General features: G+C 58.5%; 2 protein-coding genes across 3 annotated transcripts in view; both read left to right on the top strand.

Annotated features, from left to right (window-relative positions):
- The first annotated feature begins 238 nt into the window (after positions 1 to 238).
- Positions 239 to 7,746, top strand: ints5 (integrator complex subunit 5). The gene is made up of 2 exons (XM_067975513.1): positions 239 to 491; positions 3,748 to 7,746. The coding sequence occupies exons 1-2, from the start codon at positions 457 to 459 to the stop codon at positions 6,545 to 6,547; spliced, it is 2,835 nt and encodes a 944-aa protein (XP_067831614.1). The 5' UTR covers positions 239 to 456; the 3' UTR covers positions 6,548 to 7,746.
- A 4,501-nt stretch (positions 7,747 to 12,247) lies between these two features.
- Positions 12,248 to 14,802, top strand: part of LOC137306341 (neutral alpha-glucosidase AB-like) — a 42,409-nt gene continuing 39,854 nt past the window's right edge. For both annotated transcript variants that reach the window (XM_067975490.1, XM_067975489.1), the window contains exons 1-2: positions 12,248 to 12,327; positions 14,675 to 14,776. In XM_067975490.1, coding sequence (XP_067831591.1) covers positions 12,299 to 12,327; positions 14,675 to 14,776 — 131 coding nt within the window. In that variant the 5' untranslated portion in view covers positions 12,248 to 12,298. The remainder of the gene's footprint in view (positions 12,328 to 14,674; positions 14,777 to 14,802) is intronic.

Raw genomic sequence — 14,802 nt, 5'->3', positions numbered from 1 at the left:
ATCACGATGGAATCTGCTTCCCCCGCCCTGAGAAGCAGCGCATTAATTCAACGTGAAGAATCTCACAACACCAGGTTATAGTCCAACAATTTAAGGTTAAATTAAGATTAACATTAATTCTTTAAGATCAATACTTGAACGTGTCCCGTCCGAGTTTCCTGACTTGCTCTGAAAGTTGCTGAACCTGTGCCCCGCCCAGGGGGGGGGGTCTTTGTTTCCGGAACCGAGTGTGGGGAACCGTGGGGTTCCAGCCGGCGCACTGGGAGTGTGACCACCACTCCTGTCCCGGAAGTCGGCCTGGGCGCGGTGCGGCTGCCTGCGGCCTCTCTCTCTCCCTCTCACTCTCCGGTCTCTCAGGTCCTGCGGTCGGGCCGCCGGTTTGGCCGAGGGTGGGCGCCGCGGCCCCTCGGCCCGTCTCTCTCTGCCGTTTCATTCCGCCCCTCCCCCCCGGCGGCGATGGAGGGAAGCGCGAGCCCGCGAGCGGGCATCAGGTCGGTGCGCGTGCGCGGTGCGAGGGCGGGGAATGCGCGTGCGCGCTCGGGGAGGGGGGGCGGGGCCACCAGCGGCAGGTGGCGCGCATGCGCGGGGCGCAGAGGGGTCAAAAAAACACACTGGACCAGGAGGGGGATACGGGGCGGGGCTCCTTTAATAAAGGGTCGGGAGGGGGATACGGGGCGGGGCTCCTTTAATAAAGGGTCGGGAGTGGGATACGGGGCGGGGCTCCTTTAATAAAGGGTCGGGAGGGGGATACGGGGCGGGGCTCCTTTAATAAAGGGCCGGGAGGGGGATACGGGGCGGGGCTCCTTTAATAAAGGGTCGGGAGGGGGATACGGGGCGGGGCTCCTTTAATAAAGGGCCGGGAGGGGGATACGGGGCGGGGCTCCTTTAATAAAGGGTCGGGAGGGGGATACGGGGCGGGGCTCCTTTAATAAAGGGTCAGGAGTGGGATACGGGGCGGGGCTCCTTTAATAAAGGGTCGGGAGGGGGATACGGGGCGGGGCTCCTTTAATACAGGGCCGGGAGGGGGATACGGGGCGGGGCTCCTTTAATACAGGGCCGGGAGCGGGATACGGGGCGGGGCTCCTTTAATAAAGGGTCGGGAGGGGGATACGGGGCGGGGCTCCTTTAATACAGGGCCGGGAGGGGGATACGGGGCGGGGCTCCTTTAATAAAGGGTCAGGAGTGGGATACGGGGCGGGGCTCCTTTAATAAAGGGTCGGGAGTGGGATACGGGGCGGGGCTCCTTTAATAAAGGGTCGGGAGGGGGATACGGGGCGGGGCTCCTTTAATAAAGGGTCAGGAGTGGGATACGGGGCGGGGCTCCTTTAATACAGGGCCGTTAGCGGGATACGGGGCAGGGCTCCTTTAATAAAGGGTCGGGAGGGGGATACGGGGCGGGGCTCCTTTAATACAGGGCCGGGAGGGGGATACGGGGCGGGGCTCCTTTAATAAAGGGTCGGGAGGGGGATACGGGGCGGGGCTCCTTTAATAAAGGGCCGGGAGGGGGATACGGGGCGGGGCTCCTTTAATACAGGGCCGGGAGCGGGATACGGGGCGGGGCTCCTTTAATAAAGGGTCGGGAGGGGGATACGGGGCGGGGCTCCTTTAATACAGGGCCGGGAGGGGGATACGGGGCGGGGCTCCTTTAATAAAGGGTCAGGAGTGGGATACGGGGCGGGGCTCCTTTAATAAAGGGTCGGGAGTGGGATACGGGGCGGGGCTCCTTTAATAAAGGGTCGGGAGGGGGATACGGGGCGGGGCTCCTTTAATAAAGGGTCGGGAGGGGGATACGGGGCGGGGCTCCTTTAATAAAGGGCCGGGAGGGGGATACGGGGCGGGGCTCCTTTAATACAGGGCCGGGAGGGGGATACGGGGCGGGGCTCCTTTAATAAAGGGCCGGGAGGGGGATACGGGGCGGGGCTCCTTTAATAAAGGGTCGGGAGGGGGATACGGGGCGGGGCTCCTTTAATAAAGGGTCGGGAGTGGGATACGGGGCGGGGCTCCTTTAATAAAGGGCCGGGAGGGGGATACGGGGCGGGGCTCCTTTAATAAAGGGTCGGGAGTGGGATACGGGGCGGGGCTCCTTTAATAAAGGGTCGGGAGTGGGATACGGGGCGGGGCTCCTTTAATACAGGGCCGTTTGCGGGATACGGGGCGGGGCTCCTTTAATAAAGGGCCGGGAGCGGGATACGGGGCGGGGCTCCTTTAATAAAGGGTCAGGAGTGGGATACGGGGCGGGGCTCCTTTAATAAAGGGTCGGGAGGGGGATACGGGGCGGGGCTCCTTTAATAAAGGGTCAGGAGTGGGATACGGGGCGGGGCTCCTTTAATAAAGGGTCGGGAGGGGGATACGGGGCGGGGCTCCTTTAATACAGGGCCGTTAGCGGGATACGGGGCGGGGCTCCTTTAATAAAGGGCCGGGAGGGGGATACGGGGCAGGGCTCCTTTAATAAAGGGTCGGGAGGGGGATACGGGGCGGGGCTCCTTTAATACAGGGCCGTTAGCGGGATACGGGGCGGGGCTCCTTTAATAAAGGGCCGGGAGGGGGATACGGGGCGGGGCTCCTTTAATACAGGGCCGGGAGCGGGATACGGGGCGGGGCTCCTTTAATAAAGGGCCGGGAGCGGGATACGGGGCGGGGCTCCTTTAATAAAGGGCCGGGAGCGGGATACGGGGCGGGGCTCCTTTAATACAGGGCCGTTAGCGGGATACGGGGCGGGGCTCCTTTAATAAAGGGCCGGGAGGGGGATACGGGGCGGGGCTCCTTTAATACAGGGCCGGGAGCGGGATACGGGGCGGGGCTCCTTTAATAAAGGGTCGGGAGGGGGATACGGGGCGGGGCTCCTTTAATACAGGGCCGGGAGGGGGATAATGATCAGATCATCTGTTTTTTTAGTGATGTTGGTTGAGGGATAAATATTGGCCCCAGGACACCGGGGAGAACTCCCCCTGCTCTTCTTCCAATAGTGGCCGTGGGATCTTTTACATCCACCTGAGAGGGGCAGACGGGGCCTCGGTTTAACGTCTCATCCGAAAGACGGCACCTCCGACAGTGCAGCGCTCCCTCAGTACTGACCCTCCGACAGTGCGGCGCTCCCTCAGTACCGACCCTCCGACAGTGCGGCGCTCCCTCAGTACCGACCCTCCGACAGTGCGGCGCTCCCTCAGTACCGACCCTCCGACAGTGCGGCGCTCCCTCAGTACCGACCCTCCGACAGTGCGGCGCTCCCTCAGTACCGACCCTCCGACAGTGCGGCGCTCCCTCAGTACCGACCCTCCGACAGTGCGGCGCTCCCTCAGTACCGACCCTCCGACAGTGCGGCGCTCCCTCAGTACCGACCCTCCGACAGTGCGGCGCTCCCTCAGTACTGACCCTCCGACAGTGCGGCGCTCCCTCAGTACCGACCCTCCGACAGTGCGGCGCTCCCTCAGTACTGACCCTCCGACAGTGCGGCGCTCCCTCAGTACTGACCCTCCGACAGTGCAGCGCTCCCTCAGTACTGACCCTCCGACAGTGCGGCGCTCCCTCAGTACTGGCATCCAGGACTGTCAGCCTGGATTATGTGCTTAAGTCTCTGGAGCGGGGCTCGAACTTCTGACCCAGAGGCCAGAGAGAGAGAGAGAGAGACTCTCTGAGCCACGGCCGACACCGCTGGCTGGGATTTGTTTGAGATTAAAGAGGAACGTTTCACCCACCAGGCGACTAATTTCTCCCTTTTTTTTCTTGTTTCTCCTTCTCTCCTCCCAGTTCGCAGGAGCTGCTGCAAGAGATGAAATCTTTCATCAGTGGGATGGACCGTGTCCGTGGGCACAAGCTGACGGTGAAGGAGCACGCGCGGTGTGGAATCCTCCTGCTGCGGAACCTGCCGCCAGCTCGCGGGGCGGTGCTGGAACACCTGCGGGGGGTCTTCGACGAGTACGTGGGGGGCTACATCCTGGACCTCAACCACGAGGGGGGCGGGCTGGGGCGGCCGGGACTGGACGACGTGACCCAGGAGATCCAGACCGTCCTCTCGGAGTTTGTGCGCACCAACCCCAAGGCCTGGGCTCCCCTGGTCTCTGCCTGGTCCATCGATCTGATGGGCCACCTGAGCAGCAAGTACTCTGGCCGGCACCGGGTGCCCCATGCCAGCAGCCTCAACGAGCTGCTCCAGCTCTGGATGTCGTGCAAGGCCACCCGGTCCCTGATGGAGATCTACGTCCAGTGCCTCTCCTCCATGATCAGCAGTTGCCCCGACGCCTGCGTGGACGCCCTCCTCGACACCTCGGTCCAGCACTCGCCCCACTTCGACTGGGTGGTGGCCCACATTGGATCCTCCTTCCCCAACACCATCATCAGCCGCGTGCTCTCCTGCGGCCTGAAGGACTTCTGCATGCACGGCGGGGGCTCGGCCGACCCCCTCTTCCCCTCCTCCGCCGACAAGCGGGTGCCCAAGATCGCCTCGGTGGTGGGGATCCTCGGCCACCTGGCCACCCGCCACTCGGACAGCATCAAGCAGGAGCTGCTGCGGATGTTCCACCAGAGCCTGGCCCCTGGCGGGGAGCCTCAGCACCAGGCCACAGTGCCCTTCCTCCTGCAGCTGGCCGCCATGTCGCCCATGCTGCTGAGCACCGTCTCGGGGGAGCTGATCGACTCGCTGAAGCCGGCCGTCTTGGAGCAGCTGCACCGGCACTTTGCCTCCCTGGGCCGGGAGGACGCGGAGAACCTGGTGGGGCTGGTGGTCCACCTAATCTGCCAGACCGGGCCCGGGGCCTACCGCATCCTGCAGTTCCTGGTGGACACGGCCATGCCCGCCTCAGTCATCACCACCCCGGGGCTGGCCGTCCGGGACAGCGTGCGGGAGGCCTGCCACCGCATCATCCAGCTGCTGCTGCTCAACCTGCAGAAGCTGGTGTACAACCGGGCCTCGGCCAGCCTGGCGGAGCCTCAGCCCAGGGTGGTGCCGTTCTTCGACGAGCTGAAGGGCAGGGTGGGGGAGCTGTGCGCCGAGACCCTGCGACTGGAGCGTAAACGCCACCTGTGGCAGCACCAGCTGCTGGGCCTGCTCTCGGTCTACAGCGGGCACAGCTGCGCCACCGACGCCCTGTGCCACCTGCTGGCCCTGGCTGGCAGCCCGGAGGAGCTGGCCCTGGCCGCCCAGCTCTACGGGGTGCTGGCCTCTTCTGTGCCGGGGCTGCTGCCGGCGGCGGTGAAGAAGTGCGTGGCCAGGGTCCACTCCTCCGGCCTGCCCGAGCCCCAGGCCGCCCGGCTCCTGGGGAACCTGGCCCTGCTGGTGCAGTGGGAGGGGCCGGAGGGCGAGGGCCCCTCCCCCATCGGCCGCCGGCTGGCCCAGGCCCTGAGCGCCCACTTCCGCGACCTGGGCCGGCTGCTGCCCCACAGCGACCCGGGGGTCTCGGAGGCGGCGGCGGCCCTGCTGTCGGCCGTGCCCTTACCCGCGGCCCTGGGCCCGGCCCACCTGGCCGGCCTGGTGCGCCTGGCGGTGGCCCGGCTCTTCCTGGCGCTGCGCCGGGGGCAGGAGGGGGCGGCCGGGCACTGCGCCGAGCTGCTGGCCCGCCTGAGCGCCGCCTCGGCTGCCGCCCTGCAGGCCGTGCTGCAGCAGCTGGTGAGGGGCGCCGCCCACCCTGGCAACGCCCGGCTATTCGGCGGGGAGGCGGCGTCTCCGGCCGCGGAGCAGGGCCCGGCCGGGGGGCGGGGCTCCTCCCTGCTGGACGTCAACCGCCGCTTCGGCACGGCCGTCAACTTCTCCGGCAGCGTCTGGGCCGTCTTCCACGCCGGCGTGATCGGCCGCGGCCTCAAGCCCGCCTCCGCCGCCCTCCGGCCCGGGCAGGAGGAGGCGGCCGGCAACGTCTACCGGCTGGTGGCGCTGACCGTGCGCCTGGGCAGCGGGGGCAGGCCGCTGGCGGAGCCCGACCGGCCCCGGCCGGGTCCGGCCCCCATCAACCCCGAGGCGGCCAAGGCGGTGGCGGTGGTGCTGGTGGAGGGGCTGTGCCCCGACGTCACCAACAGCGAGCTGTGCTGGCCGCCGGAGGAGCACGCCCGCAGCACGGTGGAGCGCGACCTCCAGATACGTAACCGCTTCGAGGAGAACCCGCTCCTCTTCCCGCTGCTCCACCTGGTGGCCCTGGGCCGGCCGGCCCTCTGCTACTGCTCCGTGCTCCTCCGGGGCCTGCTGGCCACGCTGCTGGCCCACTGGGAGGCCTCCAGGGACTGCGTCACCACCTCCTCCCCCTGGCAGCTGCAGGCCTCCTGCGGGCTGGTCTCCTGCATGGGGGAGGGCCAGCTGCTGCCCCCCGTCCTCAGCAACATGCACGAGATCTTCCACCTGCTCAGCCCCTTCGAGGTGCACCTGCTGCTGCTCACCGTCTGGGAGTACATGAAGGACAACGGGCCCCTGCCCCAAAAGTTCACCTTCGACCCCGAGCAGGGACAGTTCTACCGGGACTTCTCGCGGGAGGGCGACATCAGCAAGTACCTCAGCGTCCTGCACAGCGTCCTCCACAAGAACATCGACCGTCTGGGACACCTGTGCGGCCGTTTTCAGGTGTGAGGTCAGCGCACAGCGTTCCTGACCGTTTTGGTTCCGCACTGTTTTGTTGTGCGGGCGTTTTAACTGTTTAACAGAAGCCCTGAGTGGCCAAAACCCGGTCTCCCGACGCCTGGCCCCCCTCCCGTCTCCCGACCCCCGGCCCCCCTCCCGTCTCCCGACGCCCGGCCCCCCTCCCGTCTCCCGACGCCTGGCCCCCCTCCCGTCTCCCGACCCCCAGCCCCCCTCCCGTCTCCCGACGCCCGGCCCCCCTCCCGTCTCCCGACGCCCGGCCCCCCTCCCGTCTCCCGACGCCCGGCCCCCCTCCCGTCTCCCGACGCCCGGCCCCCCTCCCGTCTCCCGACGCCCGGCCCCCCTCCCGTCTCCCGACGCCCGGCCCCCCTCCCGTCTCCCGACGCCCGGCCCCCCTCCCGTCTCCCGACGCCCGGCCCCCCTCCCGTCTCCCGACGCCCGGCCCCCCTCCCGTCTCCCGACGCCCGGCCCCCCTCCCGTCTCCCGACGCCCGGCCCCCCTCCCGTCTCCCGACGCCCGGCCCCCCTCCCGTCTCCCGACGCCCGGCCCCCCTCCCGTCTCCCGACGCCCGGCCCCCCTCCCGTCTCCCGACGCCCGGCCCCCCTCCCGTCTCCCGACGCCCGGCCCCCCTCCCGTCTCCCGACGCCCGGCCCCCCTCCCGTCTCCCGACGCCCGGCCCCCCTCCCGTCTCCCGACGCCCGGCCCCCCTCCCGTCTCCCGACGCCCGGCCCCCCTCCCGTCTCCCGACGCCCGGCCCCCCTCCCGTCTCCCGACGCCCGGCCCCCCTCCCGTCTCCCGACCCCCGGCCCCCCTCCCGTCTCCCGACACCCGGCCCCCCTCCGGTCTCCGAATGTTCTGGTCTTAAAGCAGTGATCTCCTAACACTGCGATTCCCGAAGGGAGTGCTGGCACAGCGATCAATCGTCCTTGGCTCCTTCAGCTTGGGAGGACCCATGTTCCTGATTTCTACCCAGTGCTCCCACCCTCCCTCCCCCCCCCCCCCGGAAAGTGCTGACACCTGTGTTCCAGGCAAAGACAGGGCCGGGCTTGGATGTGAAGCCTCCATGGTTGAATACTCTTGTGAGGATAATAACAGCCTTGTGAATAATAACTTTTTTTTTCTGTAAATTGTTCCATTTGCAGTTTTGAAACAGAACATTTGAGAGTTTAAATAAATATTTGTGTGTGTTCCGCGTGTCTCTACCTTCTAACTGAATCGTTTCCTTTCACTGAAAGACTTCCCTGTGCTAACTCTCTCTCAGTGGGTAAAACCTGAACAATACAACACTCCCAACTCCTCTGCCCAGTTAGTGGATCAGTCTGCATCACCTTCACACACACACACACACATCCAGATTGGGAAGGTCTCTGGGATTCCAGAGCCTCATCAAAATAAAATCCCTCCGTGCTCGCATCTTTCTTCAGGGCTTTATAAATTTCCCACTGCAGACTGACTTTGTGGTGCCTTTAATTCCCTCCCCTAACCCCCAACAATACTCGTGGTATAATGTCAGGTACACTGACATCTTAAAGGGAATGAGAATCTAAGGGGAGTCATTTTGTTCAAAGTATCTGCCTTTTTGGAAGAGTAGGGTGATGGTAATAGAATGGGAATGGTCCCATGCAACATTGGGGCAGGGGCCGCCTCAAATCAGCCACTCCTACGCTGCCTGACCTCACTATGGCCTCGGAAGGCAAGGTTAACGATTTGGAGGAGGGGACCGAGTGCAACATATCAAAATTTGCAGATGATACAAAGATGGGAGGGAAAGTAGAGAGTGAGGAGGACATAAAAAACCTGCAAGGGGATATAGACAGGCTGGGTGAGTGGGCGGAGATTTGGCAGATGCAATATAATATTGGAAAATGTGAGGTTATGCACTTTGGCAGGAAAAATCAGAGAGCAAGTTATTTTCTTAATGGCGAGAGACTGGAAAGTACTGCAGTACAAAGGGATCTGGGGGTCCTAGTGCAAGAAAATCAAAAAGTTGGTATGCAGGTGCAGCAGGTGATCAAGAAAGCCAACGGAATGTTGGCTTTTATTGCTGGGGGGATAGAATATAAAAACAGGGAGGTATTGCTGCAGTTATATAAGGTATTGGTGAGACCGCACCTGGAATACTGCATACAGTTTTGGTCTCCATACTTAAGAAAAGACATACTTGCTCTCGAGGCAGTACAAAGAAGGTTCACTCGGTTAATCCCGGGGATGAGGGGGTGGACATATGAGGAGAGGTTGAGTAGATTGGGACTCTACTCATTGGAGTTCAGAAGAATGAGAGGCGATCTTATTGAAACATATAAGATTGTGAAGGGTCTTGATCGGGTGGATGCAGTAAGGATGTTCCCAAAGATGGGTGAAACTAGAACGAGGGGGCATAATCTTAGAATAAGGGGCTGCTCTTTCAAAACTGAGATGAGGAGAAACTTCTTCACTCAGAGGGTGGTAGGTCTGTGGAATTTGCTGCCCCAGGAAGCTGTGGAAGCTACATCATTAGATAAATTTAAAACAGAAATAGACAGTTTCCTAGAAGTAAAGGGAATTAGGGGTTATGGGGAGCGGGCAGGAAATTGGACATGAAGCTGAGTTCGGATCGGTCAATGCCCTGTGGGTGGCGGAGAGGGCCCAGGGGCTATGTGGCCGGGTCCTGCTCCGACTTCTTGTGTTCTTTAGATTTGTGGTTGGGATCAGATCAGCCATGATCTTATTGAATGGCGGAGCAGGCTCGAGGGGCCGATTGGCCTACTCCTGCTCCAATTTCTTATGTTCTTATGTTACAAAGCAATGAAGCAACAAAGCCAGCAGGCTCCCTGTCATGGCGTGAGTTCGGCTCACGGTCACCCCTCTGAGTCCGAAGGTTGTGAGTTCGAGCTCCCACTATCGGGCTTGAGCTCATGATCAAGGCTGACACTCCCTGTGCTAAGGGAATGCTGGATTGTTTTATGAATGACGAGTTACAACTGAGGCCCCCATCTGCCCATTCTGGTGGATAATAAAGACCTCTTGGTATTATTTGAAGAACAGGGATTCTTTTTGGTGTCTTGGCCAACATTCATTCCAACCAACATCAAAAAAAAATAAGGTGATTGGCAAAAGAACCAGAGGGGGAGATGGGGAGAATTTTTTTTACGCAGCGAGTTGTTCTGATCTGGAATTCACTGCCTGAAAGGGCGGAGGAAGCAGATTCAATAATAACTTTCAAAAGGGAATTGGAGAAATACTTGAAGGGAGAAAATGTGCAGGGCTCTGGGGAAAGAGCAGGGGGGAGTGGGACTAATTGGATAGCTCTTTCAAAGAGCCGGCACAGGCACGATGGGCTGAATGGCCTGTGTTGGATGATTCTATGCTTAACTGGGTTATTCATCTAATTTCCTATTTGTGAAATGGGCTAGTAGGGAGGGAGGCCCTACACCATTGCTAACAATATTTTAGACATAACAACTTGCATTTATATAGCACCTTTAACGTAGTAAAATGTCCCACGGTGCTTAATCAAATACATTTACATTTCCAAAGTACTTCATTGGCTGTGAAGCACTTTGAGGATGTGAAAGGCGCTATATAAATGTAAGTTCATTGAATCTAACAGCACGGAACATAAAGTGGGGGGGGGGATTGAGCAAAAATCCCTTTCAATTCCAACAACCCATGTCCCACTGCACTTTCAGTATAACTGTTTCTTTACACAGGTCAGGGCTGCCTCTGAGTTGTCACTTGTTGGATAATTTATGCTCCAACTCACCTCCGTGGTTGGATTTATGAAAGGGAAATCATGTTTGACAAACCTATTGGAGTTCTTTGAGGATGTAACTAGTAGAATAAAAAAGGGGGAACCAGTGGATGTGGCGTATTTGGATTTTCAGAAGGCTTTCGATAATGCCCCACACAGGAGGTTGGTGAACAAAGTTAGAGCACATGGAATTGGGGGTAATATACTGGCATGGATTGAGAATTGGTTAACAGACAGAAAACAGAGAGTAGGAATAAACGGGTCTTTTTCGGGTCGGCAGACTGTGACTAGTGGGGTACCACAGGGATCAGTGCTTAGGCCCCAGCTATTCACAATCTATATCAATGATTTGGATGAGGGAACCAAATGTAATATTTCCAAGTTTACTGATGACACCAAACTAGGTGGGAATGTGAGTTGTGAAGAGGATGCAAAGAGGCTTTAAGGGGATATAGACAGGCTAAGTGAGTGGGCAAGAACATGACAGATGGAATATAATGTGGAAAAATGTGAAATTATCCACTTTGGTAGGAAAAACAGAAATGCAGAGTTTTTTAAATGGTGAGAGATTGGGAAATGTTGTTGTTCAAAGGGACCTGGGTGTCCATGTACGTGAGTCACTGAAAGCTAACATGCAGGTGCAGCAAGCAATTAGGAAGGCAAATGGTATGTTGGCCTTTATTACAAGAGGATTTGAGTACAGGAGTAAAGATGTCTTACTGCAGTTATACAGGGCCTTGGTGAGACCGCACCTGGAGTGTTGTGTACAATTTTGGTCTCCTTACCTAAGAAAGGATATACTTGCCATAGAGGGAGTGCAACAAAGGTTCACCAGACTGATTCCTGGGATGGTGGGATTGCCGTATGAGGAGAGATTGGGTAGACTAGACCTGTATTCACTAGCGTTTAGAAGAATGAGAGGTGATCTCATTGAAACATACAAAATTCTTACAGGGTTTGACAGGGTAGATGCAGGGAGGATGTTTCCCCGGCTGGAGAGTCTAGCACCAGGGGGCATATTCGCAGGATAAGGGGTCGGCCATTCAAGACTGAGATGAGGAGAAATTTCTTCACTCGGGGTGGTGAATCTTTGGAATTCTCTCCCCCAGAGGGCTGTGGGTGCTCAGTCGTTGAATATATTCAAGACTGAGATCGATAGATTTCTAGATATTAGTGGGGTCGAGGGATATGGGGATCGGGCGGGAAAGTGGAGTTGAGGTCGGAGATCGGCCATGATCTGATTGAATGGGGGAGCAGGATTGAGGGGCCGAATGGCCGACTCCTGCTCCTATTTCTGATGTTGCTGCTTTTTTCCTTCCCTCCTTTTTTGTTATTGTTACAATTCAAAGTATCAAATTTCAAGCCAAACCCCCCCCCCAACAGCCGTCAATCAAACCCAGCGCTGGCCCCGCCCCTAGCAACGGGAGACCCGCAGTCCGTCAATCAAACGCAGCACTGGCCCCGCCCCTAGCAACGGGAGACCCGCAGTCCGTCAATCAAACGCAGCACTGGCCCCGCCCCTAGCAACGGGAGACCCGCGGTCCGTCAATCAAACCCAGCACCGGCCCCGCCCCTAGCAACGGGAGACCCGCGGTCCGTCAATCAAACGCAGCACAGGCCCCGCCCCTAGCAACGGGAGACCCGCTGTCCGTCAATCAAACCCAGCACCGGCCCCGCCCCTAGCAACGGGAGACCCGCGGTCCGTCAATCAAACGCAGCACAGGCCCCGCCCCTAGCAACGGGAGACCCGCTGTCCGTCAATCAAACCCAGCACCGGCCCCGCCCCCTAGCAACGGGAGAACGCGCCCTTTCTTTCGCGTGTTTCTCCGCCTCCTTTTGCCGCTCCTCCAATCGGGTTGAGCTGACGTGTCGGCGCGCGCCGGGAAGGGGAGGGAGGGCGGGGCCTGGCGGGAAGGGGCGGGGTCAGGAAGGACGGTGGGGGGGCGGGGTCCGGAGGAGGGCAAAGGTCAGACGCGGGCACACGTCATCCGAGCGGCTCGAGCTCAGCCAAGATGGCGGAGGTGGCAGGCGGAACGCTGAGGTAAAGTGAGAGAAATATTATTTTTTTTCAAAAAAAAATATTGTCTTATTGAATTGTGATTATTTGGTGCTTTTCTTGCCGCTGGCGTGAGTTGGGTGACTGGAAGTCGGTGTTTTTTCTTTGCGAGGTCTCAATTAAAGCACATTTAAGGTGAATGGGGCTTCCTGTCTCGAGCCTGGACTAGATGTTGCCAACCCTCCCGGATTGCCCGGGAGTCTCCTGTGGAGTAACCCAGGAGCAAAATAAAATCATCGGGGCATTTAAAGGAAAACAGCAGCGGGCTGCTTTTTCTTCATTGGTTATTATAAAAAATATTGTTTGAATAGGCGGGACGGTTGGAGGCGGGTGGTCATGTGATGGCACCTCCAGGAATACGACCAACCAGAGTTGGCAACCCTCCTCTGGAGTTGCCCTGGGGCCTGTGGTGCTTCTTAATTACTGCAAGGCAGAGGTTTGTTTTTACACATTGCACTGCTTTTTAACCCAGTGATTGACTTTTTTTGTGGAATATATCAGCTGTGGGTCAGTGGGTCTCCCTCTCGCCTCTGAGTCAGAAGGTTGTGGGCTCGAGCCCCATGATCCAGGCCGACACTCCCCCGGTGTTGGTGCTGAGGGAGGGCCGCACTGTCGGAGGGTCAGTACTGAGGGAGGGCCGCACTGTCGGAGGGTCAGTACTGAGGGAGCGCCGCACTGTCGGAGGGTCAGTACTGAGGGAGCGCCGCACTGTCGGAGGGTCAGTACTGAGGGAGCGCCGCACTGTCGGAGGGTCAGTACTGAGGGAGCGCCGCACTGTCGGAGGGTCAGTACTGAGGGAGCGCCGCACTGTCGGAGGGTCAGTACTGAGGGAGCGCCGCACTGTCGGAGGGTCAGTACTGAGGGAGCGCCGCACTGTCGGAGGGTCAGTACTGAGGGAGCGCAGCACTGTCGGAGGGTCGGTACTGAGGGAGCGCCGCACTGTCGGAGGGTCGGTACTGAGGGAGCGCCGCACTGTCGGAGGGTCGGTACTGAGGGAGCGCCGCACTGTCGGAGGGTCGGTACTGAGGGAGCGCCGCACTGTCGGAGGGTCGGTACTGAGGGAGCGCCGCACTGTCGGAGGGTCGGTACTGAGGGAGCGCCGCACTGTTGGAGGTGCCGTCTTCCAGATGACACGTTAAACTGGGGCCCCGTCTGCCCCCCCTCAGGTGGATGTAAAAGATCCCACGGCCACTATTGGAAGAAGAGCAGGGGGAGTTCTCCCCGGTGTCCTGGGGCCAATATTTATCCCTCGGCCAACATTGTATTAAGATTTCTGATGAGTAATTGGAATAATCATTAGTAGTGTATGTTGCTGGTACAGAGTAGAGTGAGATTTACCCTGCATCTGGTCTGCCCGCTGCATGATCTAGAACTGCCTGATGTTGATGTGAATACCAAAATTAGAGAAGTGATCCCAGTACTGACATCTCTCACCTCAATGAGTGGGAAGAAATGTAAAGGTGACTGTTTGTTTATTGTAGTTTGTTGGGTTGGAAGGGGCAGTGTCCAATTGCACCTCTATCTCAACTGCACCAGTCTCTCTACTGACTTAACGCTGCTAAAGGCAGTGCGGCAGTGAATAAATGAACATTGATATTAATTCCAAACAGTTACTTTCTCTCAACTTATTATTCCATATAAAATATAATTGCAACAAAGTTTTGTGACTGGGAGCAGCTCTGTATGAGGGCAGCTTTTGAATGCTGACCCTGGGGGTGGTTCTGAAAGTGCACAAGGGCTTATTATCTTTGTAAATAATTTACAAATTGTTTAATTGTGGAAGACTTTGGACTGTCTCTTACTAGGAATATTTTTCTAATAACATGGTATGGCCACAGTGATGGATATCCAACCATTTTATCAAATGTACCATGGCCAGTGATCTAAGAACACATAGTCATTGATCCTGTTTAAAGCTTTACAAATAAATCTCTGGTCACAAAGCTTCTGCTGTTGGGGTGGTGAGGGCACCTTCACACGGGACTGCAGCGGTTTAAGAAGGTGGCCCACCACTACCATCTCGAGGTTGGGCAATAAATGGTGGCCTTGCCAGCGATGTCCGTATCCCAAAAATGATTTTTTTTTTAATACCCACCTGTTCGTGGGTCTACCGCCAGTGCTACTGTAGTCTCCTGCCTCGGAGTCAGAAAGTTGTGGGTTCAAGTCCCACTCCAGAGACTTGAGCACACAATCTAAGCTGACACTCCAGTGCAGTACTGAGGGAGTGCAGCGCTGTCGGAGGTGCCGTCTTTTGGGTGAGACACCATCTGAGTCACTACCACCAGGCCTTTTAAACCGCAATGACCCAAACACTTCTTGTCTCCATTCGCAGCCTACGATGGATAGTCCTGACTTGGGTGACTATTTATATCATGACAACAGAAGCTGTGGACCGAAGTAACTTTAAAACCTGCGAACAAAGTGCATTCTGCAAGTAAGTGCTGTGTAAACCCATTGCAA

Source organism: Heptranchias perlo, chromosome 43 (assembly GCF_035084215.1).
Source record: "Heptranchias perlo isolate sHepPer1 chromosome 43, sHepPer1.hap1, whole genome shotgun sequence".
Lineage (NCBI taxonomy): Eukaryota > Metazoa > Chordata > Chondrichthyes > Hexanchiformes > Hexanchidae > Heptranchias > Heptranchias perlo.
The sequence above is the reverse complement of the archived record's forward strand: the minus strand, read 5'-3'. Positions and strand labels throughout refer to the sequence as shown.